General features: G+C 43.6%; 2 protein-coding genes across 4 annotated transcripts in view; both read left to right on the top strand.

Annotated features, from left to right (window-relative positions):
* The window catches only part of LOC129835107 (coiled-coil domain-containing protein 149-like), a 33,471-nt gene extending 25,568 nt beyond the window's left edge, over positions 1 to 7,903 (top strand). The window contains 1 exon segment of the mRNA XM_055900496.1: positions 1 to 7,903. Coding sequence (XP_055756471.1) covers positions 1 to 143 — 143 coding nt within the window. The 3' untranslated portion in view covers positions 144 to 7,903.
* Positions 7,904 to 12,831: 4,928 nt separating this feature from the next.
* LOC129835105 (ATP-dependent RNA helicase DHX15-like) overlaps positions 12,832 to 23,638 on the top strand; it is a 33,090-nt gene continuing 22,283 nt past the window's right edge. The window contains exons 1-5 of one of the 3 annotated variants that reach the window (XM_055900494.1): positions 12,832 to 13,043; positions 15,087 to 15,384; positions 16,131 to 16,324; positions 16,621 to 16,780; positions 18,877 to 19,095. In XM_055900494.1, coding sequence (XP_055756469.1) covers positions 13,036 to 13,043; positions 15,087 to 15,384; positions 16,131 to 16,324; positions 16,621 to 16,780; positions 18,877 to 19,095 — 879 coding nt within the window. In that variant the 5' untranslated portion in view covers positions 12,832 to 13,035. The other 2 variants (XM_055900495.1, XM_055900493.1) reach the window with 2 other exon arrangements.

Below are 23,638 nucleotides of genomic sequence, written 5' to 3'. Positions count from 1 at the left end.
GATCAAGCACAGGACTCCCTGACACAGAAGATGCCTCTAAGCCAGCTTCCATATTCAAGACCCCAGACTGGGTTGGCACAGATGGGTGGGGCCTGCACTGTCAATCAGGACAGTGTGACAGTTGCCATAGCGACAATCATTGAAAAGTGATGTTTGTTTTGGTTGCATTACTACTCCCTAGCAAAATTTCCACAATGTAGACCAACACCCCTTTTGTGCTCCCAGCCATTCTTTGCGTGAGTCTATAGAATGGATAGAGAGAACACTTTCTCAGCCTCCCATTGACAGTCAGTGCCTGAAGTGTACTTTGCATCTAGATAGTGTTGTTGCTCTGAAAAGAGCAGACAATCTTGAAATCAATCCACTTGCAAGTCTAATGTCCTACAGGAGTAATTTAGCAAAGAAAATAGCAAAGATAGCAAAGTCCCCCTGCAAACTGCCTCCATGGTATGATAATCCCAGCTGTTTGCTTCCTGTTCATTCCTAAGGGTTGCTAGTTAAATGAGAGCTGTTTTATTTTTTCCCGTTGCCCACATACAGGAGCCACTGAGTTAGTGTGATGAATGTATTAGATTTGCATGGAAATCTGTGAAGAACATTGTTCGATAGTTTGTAATGTATTTGTATTGTAGCTTTATGTATATAGATTATAGTTACAGTCACTAATCAATTATGGAGCCATTTCCTTATTCTGTTTCTAATGGAAAAGTAGATGATAGCTTGTGACTGCATGTGCCTTATATACACTAGAATATTTAAATCATTTTACATTTTAAAATCCATTTGAATGAGCTTGACTGACTTTTTGAATGTCATATCTTGCAGTGTCACATGTCTAACTTGTTGCATAGGAGCACAGACGTATAATCAATATGGGCCTCAGTGCTGCCTGAGGAATGTCAATGTCCTTGTTTTCACAACCAACTGATTGTCATGGTTGTCTACTCTTATAAAGCTTTGTTTACCAGCTGCATAACCACACACACACACACACACAGAGTCTTACTACACTTTTGTACGTAAACACATTGACTAATTTTGTCACACAAAGTTTCATGTACTTGCCCCAAAATTCTGACACGCGCGCGCGCGCGCACACACACACACACAGACACTTACAGCCAAAGTCCAGGCCCTGCTAAGGTATTCAGATTCAGTTTTTCCCACATTCAGGTGGCAGCTGGCCTCTCCAAGCAAACGGCATCAAAGCCAGAATCCATGAAGTGCTTATTCTGCAGAAGGCTGCTTGCTATTTTTACTCTTTGACACAAAATAGAGGAAGAAAAAAATATAGAATCCCGGGAAGCCATGGTGTGTATGCAGTACGCACAAACACACACACACACACACACACACACACACAGAGTAGGCCCGCTGCCAGCCAGCTTATTTGGCATATTGGCGAGGCGTTTCGAGGAATCTGATGACTTTATAAAGCAGATGGGATTTGCTGCTAATGAAATTGTGAAACGACGTGGTGCCTTGGGCTTTAGCGAAATGCCTAACCTGCGTGCCAATTCACCACGATAAGGGGGTTCCTCATCCTCCGGTATCTTGCCTAATTTGACTTTAATGTCTGTGTGAAATTTAACTACTCAAAGGGGTAAACAGTAGAACTACACATTTGTTATTTTCTGAGCAGTGGCGTGGAGCTGGTAGTTGTCGTTTTGTAGAAGTGAGACTGTAACCTAGGTTACAATGCGTGACCTGCCCTGTACTAGTCAACCAAAACTGACTGCCGCTCAGAGAGCCCTGGGCATTGAAGAAGTGAGCAATTTCAGCTGCTCTCGCTGGGTTGCTCAAGTTGTGACATGGATTGAAGTTGACAATTCACTTTTTCCCCCTCCCCTCCCTGCACCGATCCCTGATGGTCTGTCACAGCCTGCCGCTTGCACTGTGGGAAGTCAGAATCCTCCCGCGTCTCACTACCAGTATACTTTTATATTCTCCTAGAGGAATTTCTATTCTCATTTGCAAAGGAAAGTAGCTATGCTCATTGTTTAACTCTTCAGGTCTGTACAACAAATTGCATTAAGACTCACTGATTAGATATGGCTTGACTTTATTATCCAATTCCTTTGTATCAGACGTGACATTCCAATATCCAAAGCAGAGGTGGCCAACCCTTCCTGGAGAGCTATTGGGTGTGGAGGCTTTTGCTCCAGCCCTGCTCTAACACATCAGCGAATCAATGTCCTGCAGTTGAACCAAATGTGTTAGAGCATGACTGGTGCAAAAGTCTGCACACCCAATAGCTTTACAGAAGGAGGCTTGACCATCCATGATCTAGAAGAATAAAAAACACATCTAGCCTCAACAATATAATTATTAAAGACAATCTTATTTCACGGATTGATTGACATCTAAGGTTACTTTTGCTCCTCTCCCTATGACAGGATTACCTGGGAGGCTCATTATATATATAGTTGAAGTCGGAAGTTTACATACGCCAAATACACTTAAACTCAGTTTTTCACAATTCCTGACATTTAAACCTAGTATAAATTCCCTGTCCTAGGTCAGTTAGGATCACCACTTTATTTTAAGAATGTGAAATGTCAGAATAATAGTAGAGAGAATGATTTATTTCAGCTTTTATTTCTTTCATCACATTCCCAGTGGGTCCGAAGTTTACATACACTCAATTAGTATTTGGTAGCATTGCCTTTAAATTGTTTAACTTGGGTCAAATGTTTCGGGTAGAATAAGTTGGGTGAATTTTGTCCATTCCTCCTGACAGAGCTTGTGTAACTGAGTCAGGTTTCTAGGCCTCCTTGCTCGCACATGCTTTTTCAGTTCTGCCCACAAGTTTTCAATAAGATTCAGGTCAGGGCTTTGTGATGGCCACTCCAATACCTTGACTTTGTTGTCCTTAAGCCATTTTGCCACAACTTTGGAAGTATGCTTGTGGTCATTGTCCATTTGGAAGACCCATTTGCGAGCAAGCTTTAACTTCCTGACTGATGTCTTGATGTTGCTTCGATATATCCTAATATATCAATATAGCCTCATGATGCCATCTATTTTGTGAAGTGCACCAGTCCCTCCTGCAGCAAAGCACCCCCACAACATGATGCTGCCACCCCTAGTGCTTCACGTTTGGGATGGTGTTCTTCGGCTTGCAAGCGTTCCCCTTTTTCCTCCAAACATAACGATGGTCATTATGGCCAAACAGTTATATTTTTGTTTAATCAGACCAGAGGACGTTTCTCCAAAAAGTATGACTTTGTCCCCATGTGTAGTTGCAAACCGTAGTCTGTCTTTTTTATGAGGGTTTTGGAGCAGTGGCTTCTTCCTTGCTGAGCGGCCTTTCGGGTTATGTCGATATAGGACTCATTTTACTGTGGATGTAGATACTTTTGTACCTATTTTCTCCCGCATCTTCACAGGGTCCTTTGCTGCTGTTCTGGGATTGATTTGCTCTTTTCGCACCAAAGTACGTTCATCTCTAGGAGACAGAACACGTCTCCTTCCTGAGTGGTGTTACTGCTGCGTGGTCCCATGGTGTTTATACTAGTATACTATTGTTTGTACAGATGAACGTGGTACCTTCAGGCGTTTGGAAATTGCTCCCAAGGATGACCCACACTTGTGGAGGTCTACAATTTTATTTCTGAGGTCTTGGCTGATTTCTTTTGATTTTCCCATGATTTGAAGATAGGCCTTGAAATACATCCACAGGTACACCTCCAATTGACTGAAATGTCAATTAGCCTATCAGAAGCTTCTAAAGCCATGACATCATTTTCTGGAATTTTCCAAGCTGTTTAATGGCAGTCAACGTAGTGTATGTAAACTTCTGACCCACTGGAATTGTGATTAAGTGAAATAATCTGTAAACAGTTGTTGGAAACATTACTTGTGTCATGCATAAAGTTGATGTCCTAACCGACTTGTCAAAACTATAGTTTGTTAACAAGAAATTTGTGGAGTGGTTGAAAAACGAGTTTTAATGACTCCAACCTAACTTACGACTTCAACTGTGTGTGTGTGTATGCATATATATATGCTATTTTTGGTTGTTAAGTGGTTGTCTCAGACCAGAGCGCTGCCAGGCTAGCTTGCTGTTGCCCCTTGTGAGTGGGGTCTCTGCCACAGCAGGTAGAATTAGGCCATGGTCACCACTGTGCAGCCCCTGCCAAAACTAATCTCAGCCCCATATCTCTGACAGCGACATCCCCGACCCATACCCCACCCTTATGTTAGTATGAATTTGTTTAGAATAGTAATGTAGTTTTGTTTATAATAGTATTTGTTAACACTGTGTGTGTGTGTGCACAGCTGTGCCTTTATTATATGTGCCTCAGTGAGTGTGTGAGATCCAGTGTGGTGATTTTGGCAGCACTGCAATCTAATCACATTCTCACAGGGAGTGGTGGTGAGATGCTTTGCTCCAAATGCTTCAGCCACCTGCCCCCCTCTCCTCCTACCCTGGACACACACACACACACACACCCACACACACTACCCTGGACAGCCAGACGCAGTGGCCCAGCCGGGTCACCACGGGGCCTGCTGGCTCTAATAGGTGTGATTTGAGGAGGCAGGAGGCAGCTGGATGTGGGGGGAATTGACACCCCATCATCGCCAAGGGAACTAGGGGGATAGGGGAGGGGGTGGGACACTTGGAGTCAGCGGTTTCCACGCCAACCACTCAGCGGGGTTAATTACTTTACCAGCCAGGTGCCCTGGCCACTGATGGCCAATGGCTGTGTCTGTCCTGCGCTTCATTCAGTTCTCTCTTCTTTATGCTACCTGACTTCTGTCAACAATCCCTGAGAGAGGGAACCAATCAGAGTGCACCGAGCGAGCCCACCAGGTTGTCACCTGGTGATGTGAAAAGTGTAACTTTCTGCTCGGTGGATGACGGGTCTGTCATTATCTCTCATGGGGAGGTGGAAAAACAATGTGAAATGTCTTGTCAGATCTTTTTTCCTGCTTGTTTGTCACCCACGCATGGATGAGCCATACACCTCGTTCCCACCCTTGTGCGAGCAACTGGTTATTGAACAATGTTGTGATTATTACATTACGTCTATTCGCTCGGATCCCTATACGTCAGTGCAATGGCTTCGATGATACTGTCCTTGATTAAAGAAGCAAATAAAGCAGCCGCCCGTTAGCATTAACATTAGCATCAATCACCCAAACCCAACATCAACCTCCACGAATGTCCTAGATATACTGTAGAGTTACGTCTCTCCACTGTTATTTATTACATTCAATTACATGTGTCGTGCTTCCCCACAAGGGCAAAGTCCCAGGGAAACAACACGCGGAACCGCTCGGGTTGTTGCTTTTTATGGCCTTATTTATATTCAATTTGATTTGTTTATGCACAGGGAATTGAGTTGGAGAATCCGTGGGCAGTTATGCAAATTATTTTTGTAAATCACCCAAGTTGAGTAGCTAATCGCGTCGTGTCGAGTGGCGCCTCGCTCGACTTTAGACACTTCCATCCCGTCGCTCTTCTACATTTGTTGACGGGGGTTCTTTATCCATTGTGACCTACCTTGCAGTTTCCGCTTTTTCTTTCTGGAAACGAGCGACCGCGGCACCTAAATGGCTCCAAGGGCCCCAGTGAGGCCGGCGTCAGATGACGTTATGGATGGAGGGGGAGTTGTGGTGGGCCGATAAGCAGAGGCCACGCCGGGGGGTCAGCACACTGTCAAGGTGTAGTCCTACAGTGCGATCTCTATTAAGATAAGAGGGTGAGCTGGAGCTATAAGAGGAGACATGAACCACAGATCTAGCCCATGCATTAAGGGGACAGACCAGCTAATCCTGTCCTGCATGACTATTCTGTTAGTGCCGTTGTGCCTGATGAGCTAAATCAAGTGCAACTACGATATTTTGAATACATATTCTACCCAGGTCTGGATAGGAATGAGTTTGACTGATATGTTTGGAGCTTCTACAGGATAGTCAATTGACATGTGTTATTGAGTATCCTTCAACCCCCCTCCTACTCAATCTTTGGCATAACTATTGAAAATGTATGTTGTGCCTGTCTGTGTGCCCTCTCCTTGCTGAGAGAAGCCCCATCATGCACATTGGCACATTGTTGTCAGAGCGTTTCAATGCCCACCCTACCTAGAGTTGGCTGCTCCAGTGCATCGCCTCAGGGCATCACTACCTGCAGGGCCGCCATTACTCCAGTGTGTGACAACCATCTTTAGAAACTGCCAGCTTTGTCATCTAGAACTCCCACACACTCCCTCTTGATCATTGCAACACTGTCTCACTCAGGCAAAATGAGCCATCCAACAACCTGGTTAGTCACTCGCTTTGTTATGGCTGGTGTTTTAAAATGAGATCGGGATGACTAGAGCTAAATGTTGAAGGGGGAAAAAACACTTATTTTTCTAGTGTGAGTAATGGTTGAGCTATTTCTGTCAAATGAAATGACACACCTGCATGAGCAAAGTCACGCATTAAGCCTTTAAAAGCAGGTTAGGGCATCACATTGAGCTAACACATCATTCCAGACCACACAGTTGCCAAGAGAGATGTATACAGTGGATGTAGGAGAGTTAGCGTTAGCTCACACAGTGCTGATGAGTCAACCAGCTTTAGCTCGCTTAATGTAATGTGACAACAAGCAGACATATCCACATCAATTTGTGTGTCTATAGTTAGAATGATTGAAATTGGGACACCGGCATATAAAACCTTTTCTATCTATATCTGAAAGGATAAGGGGTGAAAATCCTAATATATAATTTTGATATTTATGTGGTTTCCCCATCTAAGGTGCTCATCAGCACTGACCTTTAACATTTCAAATGTGGCTAACTTTGTGATTAAACCATGGATATTGCTGCCACTTTATGAAATAATGCTGCAATTCATGCATGGGCATAGGGTGACTTATTTTCCACAGTGATTGTCCTTTAATAAAGGAATACTGTGACATTTTGGCAATTAAGCCCTTTTTTTCTACTGGAAGTCTTCAGGAACAACTAGCATGCTAGCTGTTCCTGTAGACTTCAAGGTATTGCGCTAACACTCGTTAGTAATGGCTCCAGAAACTGCCTTCCACTTCCTTCAAACTGCAAGCAGAGACATAACAATGGTATCCAGGAGTTCATTGGACTCTGGGAAGAAAAAAAGGCTTAATTTCCAAAATGTCACACTATCCCTTTGAATATTTATAACTTATGATTGGCTAAATAAGTGCTTTAACTTGCCCTATGTACAAAAAAAGTTTTTTTTTATTGTAAGGTGAGTAGGGCAGCTGTTTTAACTGTGTGATTTGGAGATTTGTCGTTTCCCAAAGCTGTCTGTCTCCTACAGTGGTCCTGTAAAATGTGATGGTGTTCTTGTTATTTAATTGTATATTACGCAGATATTTTGTTTCTTTTCAGTGTATGAATGCATTCAGATTCTAAATAGACATATCAGGACTAGACATTAACAAAATACAATATGTTTACATTAAAGGAGCAATCTGCAGTTGTTCATCCATTTTTGGACTTCTGAATTAATGAAATAAACCTATTGATTCTTGAAGAATATAACTTAGAAATGTCTCATGAGCTTAGTTCAAATGTCGTACCCCACCAGAACCCAGAATATAAGCTTGCTTCACTCCAATGTTTGTAAACGTAAACAAACACTATATAGCCTCAACATGGTTCAAACTATAATTTTGATTTCACGGATGGTCAGTCCTTGCATCCATAGCCCTGCCTATACATTTTAGAGTGGTTACATTTCTCCAGCCCTATCCCTCAACTTTTTACCGAAACGGGTGAGGTCGCATTGTTTCAACTGCTGAGTGACGCTTTAAATAAATGTTTATTTCATGAATGTACACTGAACAAAAATAGTGTATAAACACAACATGTAAAGTGTTTGTCCCATGTTTCATGAGCTGAAATAAAAGATCCCAGAAATGTTCCATATGCACAAAAAGCTTATTTCTCTCAAATTTTGTGCACAAATTTGTTTACATCCTGTTCGTGAGTATTTCTTATTTGCCATGATAACCCATCCACCTGACTGGTGTGGCATATCAAGAAGCTGATTAAACAGCATGATCATTACACAGATGAACCTTGTGCCGGGGATAATAAAAGGCCACTCTAAAATGTGCAGTTTTGTCACACAACACAATGCCACAGATCTCAAGTTGAGGGAGGGTGAATTTGGCTTGCTGACTGCAGGAATGTCCACCAGAGCTTTTGCCAGAGAATTGAATGTTAATTTCTCTACCATAAGTCGCCGCCAACGTTGTTTTAGAGAATTTAGCAGTATGTCCAACCGGCCTTACAACCACAGACCACATGTCTGGTCTTGTGTGGGTGAGCAGTTTGCTGATGTCAATGTTCTGGACAGAGTGCCACGTGGTGGTGGGGTTATGGTATGGGCAGGTATAAGCTACGGGCAATGAACACAATTTCATTTTATCAATGGCAATTTAAATACCATCTGGCTGGCCTCGGTCATCAGGTGAACAGTGTTTCCGACCCATTGTACTCCACCTTTGCCTCCCGCGCCCATTGGGGAGTTGCAGCGATGAGACAAGATGGAGATCCTCTGAGGCTGTGGAGGGATCCAAATTGTGGATTTAAAAGAACACATGAATCCTCAGCATAAAATGACACCTTTTGTTTTTAAGCCCTGGATTTCTAGCCCCTTGATATTATTGTTGGATCTGATTTTAACAGCTAATTTTTCAATGGCCATAATAAATAGATATGTCGATAATGGACAACCTTGTTTTACGCCTCTTGACAGTTTAAAACTTTCTAGTAGCCATTATTTACTATTTTACATCTAGAGTTACTATACATAACTTTAACCCATTGTATAAGAGATTCCCCAAAATGTAAATATTCCAGGCATTTATATATAAATTCCAGTTATACTTTATCAAAAGCCTTTGCAAAGTCCGCTATGAATACCAGGTCTGGTTTCCCAGATTTTTCATAGTGTTCTATTGTTTGGAGTACTTGTCTTATTATCTCCAATGTATCATCCATGTAAAAAACATGTCTGATTAGGATGAATAATATACGACATACCTTTTTAATTCCATGCAACACCTCTCATTGACCCCAACACACTCACCTTAGATTGTACTGCTTTATTAAAAATTGATCTCTAATGAAGTATATTTATCTTTAGTCTCTCCTAATGGTATATACAGTGTATTCGGAAAGTATTCAGATCCCTTAGCTGTTTCCACATTTTGTTACGTTACAGCTTTATTCCAAAATGGATGAAGTTATTTTTGTCTGTCATCAATCTACACACAATACCCCATAACAAAAATAGATTTTTAGAAATGTTTGCACATTTATTATGAGACTTGAAATTGAGCTCATCCTGTTTCCATTTATCAACCTTGAGATGTTTCTACAACTTTATTGGATTCCACCTGTGGTAAATTCAATTGATTGGACATGATTTGGAAAGACACACACCTGTCTATATAAGGTCCCAGAGTTTACAGTGCATGTCAGAGAAAAAACCAAGCCATGAGGTAGAAGGAATTATCTTTAGAGCTTCGAGACAGGATTGTGTCAAGGCACAGATCTGGGGAAGTGTACAAAAAAATAGAGTGGCCAGAAGGATGCCACTCCTCAGTAAAAGGCACATGACAGCCCACCTGGAGTTTGCCAAAAGGCCGCTCAAGGACTCTCAGACCATGAGAAACAAGATAATTTGGTCTGAAAAAAACAAGATTGAACTCTGTAGTCTGAATGCCAAGTGTCACGTCTGGAGGAAACCTGGCACCATCCCTACAGTGAAGCATGGTGGTGGCAGCATGCTGTGGGGATGTTTTTCAGTGTCAGGGACTGGGAGACTAGTCAGGATTGAGGGAAACATGAACGGAGCAAAGTATAGAGAGATCCTTGATGAAAACCTGTGCCAGGATGCTCAGGACCTCAGACTGGGGCTAAGGTTCACATTCCAACAGGACAACGACCCTAATTACACAGCCAAGACAACACAGGAGTGGCTTCGGGGCAAGTTTCTAAATGTCCTTGAATAGCACAGACAGAGCCCGGACTAGAACCCGATCAAACATCTCTGGAGAGACCTTAAATTAACTGTGCAGCGACACTTCCCATCCAACCTGACAGAGCTTGAGAGAATCTGCAGAGAAGAATGGCAGAAACTCTCCAAATACAGGTGTGCCAAGTTTGTAGCGTCAAGAAGACTTGAGGCTGTAATCGCTGACAAAGGTGCTTCAACAAAGTACTGAGTGAAGGGTGTGAATACTTACTCTACAGTTCAAAAGTTTGGGGTCACTTAGAAATGTCCTTGTTTTTTAAAGGAAAGCACATTTTTTGTCTATTAAAATAACATAAAATTGATCAGAAATACAGTGTTGACATTGTTAATGTTGTAAATGACTATTGTAGGTGGAAACTGCTTTTTTTTTATGGAATATCTACATAGGCGTACAGAGGCCCATTGTCAGCAACCATCACTCCTGTGTTCCAATGGCACGATGTGTTAGCTAATCCAAGTTTATTATTTTAAAAGGCTAATTGATCATAGAAAACCCTTTTGCAATTATGTTAGTACAGCTGAAAACTGTTGTTCTGATTAAAGAAGCAATAAAACTGGCCTTCTTTAGACTAGTTGAGTATCTGGAGCATCAGCAATTGTGGGTTCGATTACAGGCTCAAAATAGCCAGAAACAAAGCGATTTCTTCTGAAACTCGTCAGTCTATTCTTGTTCTGATAAATGAAGACTATTCCATATGAGAAATTGCCAAGAAACTGAAGATCTCGTAGAACGCTGTGTACTACTCTCTTCACAGAACAGCGCAAACTGGCTCTAACCAGAATAGAGTGGGAGGCCCCGGTGCACAACTGAGCAAGAGGACAAGTACATTAGAGTGTCTAGTTTGAGAAACAGACGCCTCACAAGTCCTCAACTGGCAGTTTCATTAAATGGTACCCGCATAACACCAGTCTCAACATCAACAGCGAAGAGGCGACTCTGGGATATTGGCCTTCTAAGCAGAGTTGCAAAGAAAAAGCCATATCTCAGACTGGCCACTAAAAAGAAAAGATTAAGATGGGCAAAAGAACACAGACACTGGACAGAGGAAGATTGGAAAAAATTGTTATGGACAGATTAATCTTAGTTTGAGGTGTTTGGATCACAAAAAAGAACATTAGTGAGACGCAGATAAAATGAAAAGATGCTGGAGGAGTGCTTGATGCCATCTGTCAAGCATGGTGGAGGCAATGTGATGGTCTGGGGGTGCTTTGGTGGTGGTAAAGTAGGAGATTTGTACAGGGTAAAAGGGACCTTGACGAAGGAAGGCTATCACTTTTTTGCAACGCCATGCCATACCCTGTGGACGGCTCTTAATTGGAGCCAATTTCCTCCTACAACAGGACAATGACCCAAAGCACAGCTTCAAACTATGCGAGAACTATTTAGGGAAGAAGCAGTCAGTTGGTATTCTGTCTATAATGGAGTGGCCATAATAGTCACCGGATCTCAACCCTATTGAGCTGTTGTGGGAGCAGTTTGACCATAAGAAGTGCCCATCAAGCCAATCCAATTTGTGGGAGGTGCTTCAGGAAGCATGGGGGGAAATCTCTTCAGATTATCTCAACAAATTGACAACTAGAATGCCGAAGGTCTGCAAGGCTGTAATTGCTGCAAATGGAGGATTCTTTGACGAAAGCAACATTTGAAGGACACTACTATTTCAATTAAAAATCGTTATTTATAACCTTGTCAACATCTTGACTATATTTCCTATTAATTTCGCAACTCATTTCATGTATGTTTTCATGGAAAAAAATAACATTTCTAAGTGACCCCAAACTTTTGAACGGTAGTGTATATAACTTTTTCTAATTGAGAAAATATTAGATCAACTTACTTCTACTTCAAGTTACACTATTCGATGTGCACATGGCATTTACCTCCTCTACTTGACTTTTTATTGATTCTATTCTGTGAGGTCAAAGTAAAAAATGTGGGTGAATGACTAAACGGCTGTGGTGCAAAACTATGAACAAGTTGTAGATCTTGAAAATCTGAAATAACTATTTTAAACAACACCTGTTTACTGTCGATTGGAAATAATAATTATTCATAGCTTATACAGTTACTTGATGTTTCAAGTGCAGCTTTGCAATCCATTCATCTTATAATTATTAAGAGGTTGTTTCCATTCAGGTTGCATGCTATTGTCCATTTTCACTGTCCAGTGAAATAACAGGGCTATTCTTTCCTGTGTCGCTGTTGGTCCTCTGTCTGTCAGCAGCTCTGTTTGGCAGACCTATTTCACACACAATTGGACTGTTATTTAATTGCCTGTGAAAGAAAGGGAGAAAAAGACCTGATATTTTAAATTAGCTTTGGATAAAGAGCATTAGTAAGGCTTTGTTATAACGTTGACTTCTCCTTCCCTATCACCATCAATCCCTGGTTACAAGCAATGAGCCATTTGCCATTACAAAGCTTGTTAGGAATGTCCAGGCTGTGTAATTACCTGTGTCAACGGCAATGATCGTCCCCAGTGTCAGCTGATTCATCACTACATAATCTTATAGGTTGAAACATTTAAGAAATCTCTTGGAAGAGAGGTGTATACATTGAACATGTTTGTTAAATGTTCTTGAAAGATTGACATGGCTTGAAATAATCACTTACATCCAGAATGTGCATAATGTGGCTGTCTTGCAATAACAAACACTTTGACAGCCTATACATATTTGTCGTATAATGTTATTTATAAAATGTTTGGCTTTGGGATGAATTCTACAACTGAGTTTCACCATCGGAATCGGTCAATGTTGGTATTGCACATGGACCCTCTTTTTTTTGTAATGTATTAGGTGGAGGCTGAGTTTGGTGCAAGCCACAACATCCCCCAGACAGCTAACAACTGACTCCACGTCCACGGCAGCAGCTGTCCTTTACAGTTCCCCGTGGCGCAAATATTTAAGTCGCAATATTTTGCTAATATAAAAACGTTATTTAATGTATCTGGCTCGACGAAACTCACGCTAAATTGCTGTTTTTCTGTCATTTACGCAGAGATATTAATGATGAGGTAAGTGCTTCCGGTCGCCATACTTGTGGTGCTTAACAATAGCAGCAGCACAGATAGAACGATTGGATAGGACCGATTTCTAAATATATTTGGCAGAAGTGTGCAGAAATTGTATGGCATTGACCTACTTTTGTTCCTTATTGTGGATAGCTATTTATGTGTAGGAAAAAAAGTATGTCTAAACGACATCGGTTGGGTTTGGTTGATTATTGTTATTCATCGACTAAAAAGAGAGTCTTCTGATGGGTGTGTATAGGGAATAATAGGGAGAGGATCCTTTGTTTTCGTGTTTCATGGGCACTGCAGTGCAGAAGGTTTTTTGGCTACAGCTAACGTCGTTCGCATGCTATCTAGCGAGATAAAATGTAAATGGCGAATGGACAAGTCGTGCATGCGGTGAAAAAGTATTCTAGCCTAGTTACGATAGTTAGGTATCTAGTCTTTTAAATAAACACGGAGTATAAGTTAACATAGTTAGGAAGCTCCTAAACCACGCTAACGTTACAGAACAGTGCAAAAGAAGCATCATTCATGCACGTGGGTTGCCTCCTGCGCGTGTCCATAAGGTAGGTAGGTAACTTAGGTGTGTAGATAGCTAGTTAGCATCCAGTCAGTAGTATTACTAATGCCAGCTAGACCGCTATCATGGCATGTTAATAATGTTAACTAGTTATATTAGCTAACTATATTATTTGTGTTTTTAAACAAGAAATGTAAGTGGCTAGCTGACATGCTTTAGCTTTGCTTTGATTGAAACTAGCCGAAAAGCCGTTTCTGTCCATTGGGTATGCCAGCAGCATACCACCCTGCATCCATGACACTGCTGGCTCACTTCTGAAGCTAAGCAGGGTTGGTCCAGATCAGTCCCTGGATGGGAGACCAGATGCTGCTGGAAGTGGTGTTGGAGACCCAGTAGGAGGCACCCGTTCCTCTGGTCTAAAACAAATATCCCAATGCCCCAGGGCAGTGATTGGGGACGTTAAACGGGTGTCTTGACTCTTTTTGGTCACTAAAGATCCCATGGCACTTATTGTAAGAGTAGGGGTGTTAACCCCGGTGTTCTGGCTAAATGCCCAATTTGGCCTTCATACCATCATCTCCAGTTTACAATTGGCTCATTCATCCACCTCCTCTCCCCTGTAACTATTCCCAAGGTCATTGCTGTAAATGAGAATGTGTTCTCAGTCAACTTACCTGGTAAAACATGGGTTAAAGAAACATAACACACTGTTAACTAGCTAAGTCACAGACTTGATACATTTCTATAATAGTTTATATAATCCTTAGCTATATAAAATGTCTAATTTGTATATCATCTGATGATTCAGTTGTCAGTGGACATCAACGTGGTGCTGAAACACATGGCCAACTTTGTCAGAACAAGATTCATTAATTAATTAAGTCCTTTGCAATAATTGGGTACTGAAATGTCAACATTCTAGGCCCATAAGAACATGACATGAGTTCTGAAGGGTCAACTGGTGTTTGTATGTATGTACCCAAGCCAACATGATGTCCTAGGAAATAGTGCAGGTGCTCATGACACCGGCTACATTGCTAAGACCAGTTTTAGCTTTTTGCCAATTCTTCAAATGGAGTCTTCAACATTGGTCTGGTCAAAGAAGGAAATTCAATACTTTGGTTCTGGGGTGCAGACATGTGTTGTAGCATAATAAAAAGGAAATAAAGATATCACCCATTTGTAAAAGGAAAGTGTTCCCCTTTTGACTTTTGATATTTTAGCCTATTAATTTCTTTATTAATGTGACCTTTGCATGCAGCACTTGATTACATCCTTCTGCAGCGTGAAAGGGAAATGCGCAGTAACCTTTTCATGTTATTTGAGGAAAAGGACATGACATAGCCGAACCGCGGCACATTGTAGGATCTGAGCTGTCCTATTTCTGTGTTGGTTGTTGGGTTCATTCCATTTTGGAATGGTGATGGGAAAAGAGAAGGGAATGGGGCCTGGCCGATATATATAAAAAAAAAAAAAGCTTTGTCTAGTCTGTCACACTACTCACATTCATGCCTCAACCACAGGCGAGACCGCGACAGGGACCGCGACGAGCGGTCGAGGGACAGAGACCGGGATGTCAAGCCCTCTGGCATGGCCCTGAACCCGGCTGTTGGCAGCGCAGGCCTCTCCCACAAGCAGACGGCCATGCAGCAGCAGATCAACCCGTTCACCAACCTGCCCCACACGCCGCGTTACTACGAGATCCTGAAGAAGAGGCTGCAGCTGCCAGTGTGGGAGTACAAGGAGCGCTTCAACGACATCCTGGGACGCCACCAGAGCTTCGTGCTCGTCGGAGAGACGGGCTCCGGCAAGACCACGCAGGTAAGCAGAACAAGGGGTAGAGTCTTTACATTAATGTGGTGAGATGGAATGTATCTATTCATTGTTCTCCAAGCAATATATCATTGTATTCACGAACAAACAGTAACACAGCCGAGAAAAGACAACTGATAACTCAATACTGTTTCCTATGAGATGCCTTGTTGCCCTCACACACTCTCCCGTTATTTTCAAAATAATCCTGCTGCTGTGACTCATCTCCTTTTCCCCCCATCTTGATTTGTTGAAATGCTAAATGCAGAGTGTTTCCCTTCCCCGTAGCAAAGAGGTTGGTTGCCACTAACGGGCACTCATCCGAGCACAAGGCTAATCCGGCAGAAGAAACAGTTTCTAACTTTAGGCTGCTCTTAGCAGGTCCCCTCGTCTTTTGAACAGTGAGCGGGGGGATCCCCACCGGGAGTGCCTATCAGCAGAAAGCTGGCAGACTGTCTAATACAAGCTATCATCTCAACTTCTCTGGAGCTCGCAGTTGATTATCAGAGAGTGGAAGTGATCGGGGATGGTGGCATGGGGTTTACAGACAGGAACTGGCAGCTTTATTCTTTGCTCTCCAAAACATCCATGTTATCATTCATTTGTTTGACTCAAAGCTATCTTCAGTGCCATTTTATAAAGCGCTTTTGAGTGGTATTGGTTTGGTTGCTGATTTGTGTAAGGGCAAGGGGTTGTAAAAGTGAGTGTGGTTGAGTAACTTCTTCCTCTCTCCATCTCCCCCTCTCCCTCCTTAGATCCCGCAGTGGTGTGTGGACATGGTGAAGGGGTTGGGCGGACCTAAGAAGGCAGTGGCCTGTACCCAGCCCAGGAGGGTGGCAGCCATGAGCGTGGCCCAGAGGGTGGCCGACGAGATGGACGTAATGCTGGGCCAGGAGGTCGGTTACTCCATTCGATTTGAGGACTGCAGCTCGGCCAAGACCCTCCTCAAGTAAGTGCCAGTCTCTACTGAAGTTGAACTGCCAAAAAAACTGTTTTATTTCACTGGGGTTTAGTGGGGCGCTTCGTAGGATATGTTTTCCGCTGAAAAATTTATTGCTATCTGAACATTTAGCATGTTCGGATAGTACCTCCCTGTTTTTCGCTGTTAGCAAAAAAAAGTTAGATTTCAAATATTCTTTACAAGAGAGAACTGGCTAATTTGGCAGTATACAGTTAGTAGTTAAATTGTTCGATGAAAATGTCCACTTTAAAGACTTACCCATTGTGTTTCCTCCCTCGGTGCAGGTACATGACAGACGGTATGTTGCTGCGGGAGGCCATGCACGACCCTCTGCTGGAGCGCTACGGCGTCGTCATCCTGGACGAGGCCCACGAGAGAACGCTTGCCACAGACATCCTCATGGGCGTCCTCAAAGAGGTGGTCCGACAGAGGTCAGACCTCAAGGTACACGTCAAATCCCCATACCCCTGGGTGCAATGTACTGAACCTTGCAGGTTGAAATGTCCTGAACAGAGCTGACCTTATTTGTACTTGACTTTACTTGTCAGAGGAGCATGTCAGTTCTATGGTGTGTTTCTATCTAAATGTTTCCTAACTTTGTGCACCACTTGAAAGCGATCTGATCCGTGCCAGGTGAATGCAACCCTGGCCTTGCCAACAGTTTCCACTCGCCAGTCTACATTCCACAGCATCTCATAGTCATGCCACAGAGTTTCTAAATCCAAAGGTGGAAAAAACGTTTTTATGGTTTGAGAAGTCAATGAGAGAAGTGAAAAATTCTTCCTTATTTGTTCATTTTCTCGATTTCTAAAGGCAGAACCTATATTCGAGCCAATGTCTCAAGTAGCTGAACCTGTCGTTACTACAACCTTGTGAAAGTGACAAATTGACACGTTTTCATTTGAATCAAAAACAACTTTATATCGGAAGAGTGCCTTTGATTTAACGGCCGCAGTTCGACACAACCTGCAGACCTATGACGTGTTTCTGCGCATGAGCTTAGCTAGCCAACTAACGTCACCATGACATCGCCTACAAGCGATCAGGGATTTCTATTGGAGAAGCAGTTTCTGCTGTGTTTTTTACTGCTTCTCAAAGCCCTGTACCATCTGATCCTCATCTCTTCTCCTCAGCTCACTCTCCTAGAATCAAATCCTACCTCCGACCTAGTCCTCTATCCTACACGAGAGCCTGCCTCTCTGTGTGCACACACCTGGTTGTGTACACACACACTCAATTATTACTCCACCCCCCACCCTAAAAATCCTCAGTGTGGCAGTCTCTCCACGGGCTGACTGCTGTGTGTCTATTGAGGAAAAGACAAACGTCAGCCATACAGCTCAGAAATGCACGGCGAGTCTCCTCTGCGGCAGCACTGAGATTGCTGCCCGGGTCAGCCCATTTAAGAGAATCAGACAGGGATGGGTGGGGTGGGGGTTCAGTTTTTATAGGCCGAATGTGCCAGACACAATTCTCATAAAACAGATGGGTAATGACTAGTTGTTGTCAGGGACGGCATCAAAGGTTACACGTGTTCAGGGACTTTTAAATAAGGTCTAGGTTAGTGGCAATGATCTTACCGGCCCTGCTCATGTCCCTCTTCCCAATCTCCCTCCTCTCCCAAATTTGAAGTGTAATTTGCCTTGATTAAGAGGAATTATAATGTCTTGTTATGCGTAAAGCGAAGTAGCGCATAGAACGTGGACCGAAATATTTGAGAGTGAAAATGGGAGAGCAGAGAGGCGCGCCGCCCACCATCAGAATTTTAATGTGCTTAATGGGCCCTAAGGGAGAACATGGTGTGCCCGCGAGACTTATCCGGGCAGTGAGCGTTGTGATCCTCATGGGTCAGGGGCTCTGTCCTCCTGTGATATGTCCACCATTTTGTTTCCTCTCACTTGGCCAGGGTCCAATCTACACTCTCTTTTTGGCTCACGCCCACTTCCTTTTCTCCTGCATAGAGGGTATCTATTACGTTTCCTATTTGTTTTTTTAACGGTTTTTGCCTTGTCATTATGGGGTTTTGTGTGTAGATTGATGATCATTATTGTTTATTTAATACATTTTAGAATAAGGCTGTAACATAACAAAATGTGGGGAAAGTCCAGGGGTCTGAATACTTTCCCAATGTACTGTATGTTCTACCTCCTAGGCCTTATCCATTTCATCAGTCACATGTGTCGACTATCACTCTTAACTACCCTGTGGTGAGACTACACCAGACCCTACCATTCGTCAACTCCTAAATACTCCTACCTTAACCTTTATCTACCTACACTATACTATCGTCGCTGTCTCCTGGTTATATGTAAGCTCCTCTCTTCACAGTATTGCTCCTGCTGAAAGCTGCTGTTTCAGGTTGCCCTTAGACACTGATCTAAGATAACGCTAATCAGAATCTGAACCATTAGGCCAAACTATAATCTAGAACTCTGATCAGTGTCTAGGGGCAACTTCATCCTATAGCATCATATAACCCCATCGGCAGCCATTTTCTCTTCCCAGTCTACCTCTCACCACCCTGTCCTTTGTCTCATCAGGTCATCGTCATGAGCGCCACGCTGGATGCCGGCAAGTTCCAGGTGTACTTTGACAGCTGTCCGCTGCTGACCATCCCGGGACGCACGCACCCGGTAGAGATCTTCTACACGCCGGAACCCGAGAGGGACTACCTGGAGGCAGCCATCCGCACCGTTATCCAGATCCACATGTGTGAAGAGGAGGAGGGCGACTGTCTGCTCTTCCTCACTGGACAAGAGGTAGGCCCTTTTCTGCCACCATTCCAGCTTTTCGCACGCACACGACCGAGATGATCAAAGCTTAGATGAATAGAGATATTGAATGCATGTGGCCTTTCCTGTTTGGAACATTACCCTGGTAAGAGGGGAAAAAAGACAATGTCCCAGATTTTGCCTGCCCCATGAATCCTTGAAATTTCACTCCTAAAAATGTTGTATACTAATGTGTAATGGAGGGCGAGGTTTATGCCCATAATGATGAATTTGGTCACAGCTGGGCGGGCACACGCCTGCCTGCCTTCCCCCAGAAACATCTGTCTGCCTCCCAGTTCACGAGTGGGAGAGGCAGCCTGTCTCAGGGCTCAGCAGTGCCACACTATTATTCTCACCATTCTCTCCCTACGTAATGTAACAGTTCGTGTAGCTTATGGTTGTGACATGAGAACTAATTAAGTGAGGTTTGTATGATTGCAACCCTAGACTGAGTTTAAAGGGATACTTGGACATTTTGGCAAGGAAACCCTTTATCTACTTCCTCAGAGTCAGATTAACTTGTGGATACCAATTGTAGGTCACGGCTCCCGAGTGGTGCAGCGGTCAAAGGCATTGCATCTCCATGCAAGAGGCGTCACTACAGTCCCTGGTTCGAATCCAGGGCGAATCATATCCGGCCGTGATTGGGAGTCCCATAGGGAGGCGCCCAATTGGCCCAGCGTCGTCCGGGTTTGGCCGGGGTAGGCACTCATTGTAAATAAGAATTTGTTCTTAACTGACTTGCCTAGTTAAATAAAAAAAGATGTCTCTGTGTCCAGTTTGAACGAAGTTAGAGGTAGTTTTGCGAGCCACGGCTAACTAGCAATAGCACAATGGCTGGAAGTCTATGGGAACAGTTAGTTAGCAATTGCGCTAACGCTGCTTAGCAACTTTCTTCAAACTGCATGCAGAGAAATACAAATGGTATCCACAAGTTCATCTGACTCTGGGGAAGTAGGCTAGATAAATCTCTAAGTATCCTTTATGACCGAGCGTGAATGTTAATGTGCCTGGAGCTTCTCATTTTGAATGTATGGATTCCCTTACGTTAGCGCCACGTCATCATCCAGCGTAGCCATCTTTAAAAATAAATCATATCTGCCGAGGGCTCACCCAGTCAGATAATATGGCAGCCTATTCATTAACGGCAGTCATTTGTCATTAATCGGCGGGACGGCACTACCGCGCACCTACACCCGTTTTCATTTGCAGATGCCGGATCGATGCCTGGTTCGTTACGGTAGGGATGAAGTCACGGAGGAGCATTGTATTTGAAGTGGTATCCTTCAGATTAGATTAGTGGTGTTCCAGCCACTCAAACAGCCAGGGAACAGCATTGGCCTCCCCTCTTTGAATGTGCAGAGGAGAAGAGAATCTTTGCGGGAAATGCGTTAAACATTGTTGAGAGGTGGACAACGTCTCTTGCTGAGTATCCAACCCCATTCCCACCTCCCCTAGCTCAATAACGCTGAACGCGTCGAGGTGTCAAGCTACCCAGGCAAAGCAAGCAGTGCAGTCAGCGAGCACTCCCACGGCGAGTTCATTAACACTTTCCTAATTGGGTTAAAGAAGTCAATGTGAGGTAGCTCTGGAGGAGATGGGCGTTAAAACAGTGCCTCCCCGGAGCGCATCTCAACCTCTCGTCGTCCCGCAACTTTGATGTTGACTAATGATCGGGTACGCAGATCTACAACGTAGTTCTGTCTTTGAGGTAAAGCTGTTTTCATTTATGACAAATGAAAAGCGAAGGGGGCGGATTTCTTTCCCTCCCAAGTATTTGGGGGAGATTGTCTGTTTTTTAATGGTTCGCGGCAGGGACAAACTCAAACTCCCCAAAAAAGAGAGGCAAAACTTATCACAGCTGCCTCGCCCTGATAAGTCCCACCATTTAAGCTGCCCCCTCAGCGGTTCACTTCAAAACGTAAAGATTCGCCCGGGCCTCTGCTAATTAAGTGGACCGAGGCGAGTGCCTAATTGAGTCTGGTTAGGTGCCTGGTGCTCCACCGCATCGCTCCTGGGGTCGCGTGGGCCGGCTGGTGTGCAGGTTCTCACAGTTGGCTGGCCGCCCCGCTGTGCACGCGCTCCATTTCTCTTCAGGCACTGGCACACCAGCTCAATCCCGGCGCCTTGGCAACGGCGTCCACTTTTCATGACAGCTGCTGCATCCAGAGGGTTGATGGTCTATTAATACCCAGGCTAATTTTACCAATCTATTCATTACTCTTTTCCACTCTAACTTGTCAACGTGTTGATTACATGGCCATCGGTGGGATGGATTTGACTTGTGTAGTGAGTGAACACAGCAGGGAAAAATTGGGCTAGGAATGCATTACTGTCTGCAAACAAAGTCCACAAACACACAGAGAAATCCTAGCTGAGGCTCCCTATGTTTTTGTGTTTTACTCAATCGGGGCAAAGCCTGGCCAGTGCTTACCCTGAGTAAAGTAAATGCCACGTAAAGAGTAAACGCTCCAGGTCAAAGGAGAGCATCTGTTCTACTGGGTATCTCTAGGTTGCAGTCAGTGTCACATTGTGGCTTTGGTATTATTATCAAATATGGTTCCCATAATTTCAGAATACACCAAGCCCCTATACCCCTTTCTGCCCCAGCCCCAGCCCCCTTCTCCTTCGCACTCCAATAAAACATTTATTTTAATCTGTAAGTGCTAATTGTCATGTGACCCTCAACCAAACTATAGAAGGAGCTGCACAGCTCCCTAGGGCCTGAAGGTGGAGCAACAGCACAGGCTGTGGCCGTTTACATGTTGGTGTTCTTGTTTAAAAGGAAGATTGCAGAATTAGGTATCTTTTAAACATTCTGATTGGTTTCATCCTTCCAACTAAAAGTCCCAATACGACATATCAATTTTAAGTGTTTTGAAAAAGTGATGTCAAGAGAAGAACACACAACAGGAGTGAAGCCACTGTCCACATAAGACGGTAAAGACCCACATCATAGAGTCGACATTGTTTTTGAAAAAAAATTTTGGCACTCTGAATAAAGCCAACTTATCATCTGACCATATCCTGTGATTTCTTTATTCTATATCAGATTTAAAAAAACGTTTTTTTTTAATCACTTTTACAGCACACAGGCTTTTAGCATGGCCCCTTTTACACCCATATTACCTACCCACTAACAGCTTTGAAACATCAAAGTATTCAGATCCCTTCACTTTTTCCACATTTTGTTGCATTACAGCCATATTCTAAAATGAATTAAGTAGAACATTATCCTCATCAATCTACACACCCCATACTGACAAAGCAAAAACAGGTTTTTAGAAACAGTTTTTTAGAAATGTTTGCAAATGTATAAAAAAACTTTGCTATGAGACTCGAAATTGAGTTCCGGTGCATCCAGTTTCCATTGATGATTCTTGATGTTTATACAACTTGGAGTCCACCTGTGGTAAATTCAATTGATTGGACATGATTTGGAAAGACACATACCTGTCTATAAAAGTTCCCACAGTTGACTGTGCATGTCAGAACAAAACCCAAACCATGAGGTTGAAGGAATTGTCTGTAGAGCTCCGAGACAGGATTGTGTCGAGGCCCAGATCTGGGGAAGGCTACCAATTTTTTTTCTTCAGCATTGAAGGTCCCCATGAACACAGTGGCCTCCATCATTCTTAAATTTAAGACGTTTGGAACCACCAAGACTCTTTGGAACCACCAAACTGAGCAATCGGGGGAGAAGGGCCTTGGTCAGGGAGGTGACCAAGAACCCGATGGTCACTCTGACAGAGTTTCTGTGGAGAACCTTCCAGAAGGACAACCATCTTTGAAACACTCCACCAATCAGGCCTTTATTGTAGAGTGGCCAGACGGAAGCCACTCCTCAGTAAAAGGCACATGACAGCCCACTTGGAGTTTGCCAAAAGGCAGCTAAAGGACTCTCAGACCATGAAAAAACAGATTCTCTAGTCTGGTGAAAGATTGAACTCTTTGGCCTGAATGCCAAGCGTCACGTCTGGAGGAAACCTGTCACCGTCCCTACGGTGAAGCATGGTGGTGGCAGCATCATGCTGTGGGGATGTTTTTCAGCTGCAGTGACTGGGAGACTTATCAGGATTGAGGGAAAGGTGAACGGAGCAAAGTACAGAGAGATCCTTGATGAAAACCTGCTCCAGAGCGCTCAGGACCTCAGACCGGGGCCAAGGTTCACCTTCCAACAGAACAACAACCCTAAGCACACAGCCAAGACAACAACGGAGTGGCTTTGGGACAAGTCTCAATGTCCTTGAGGGGCCCAGCCAGAGCCTGGACTTGAACCCGATCGAACATCTTTGGAGAGACCTGAAAATAGCTTTGCAGCGAAGCTCCCCATCCAACCTGACAGAGCTTGAGAGGGTCTGCAGAGAGGAATGGGAGAAACTCCCCAAATACAGGTGTGCCAAGCTTGTAGCGTCATACCCAAGAAGACTTGAGGTTGTAATCGCTGCCAAAGGTGCTTCAACAAAGTACTGATTAAAGGGTCTGAATACCTATGTAAATTTGCTATTTTACCTGATTTTTGCTGCTTTGT

Source organism: Salvelinus fontinalis, chromosome 36 (assembly GCF_029448725.1).
Source record: "Salvelinus fontinalis isolate EN_2023a chromosome 36, ASM2944872v1, whole genome shotgun sequence".
Classification (NCBI taxonomy): domain Eukaryota; kingdom Metazoa; phylum Chordata; class Actinopteri; order Salmoniformes; family Salmonidae; genus Salvelinus; species Salvelinus fontinalis.
The sequence above is the reverse complement of the archived record's forward strand: the minus strand, read 5'-3'. Positions and strand labels throughout refer to the sequence as shown.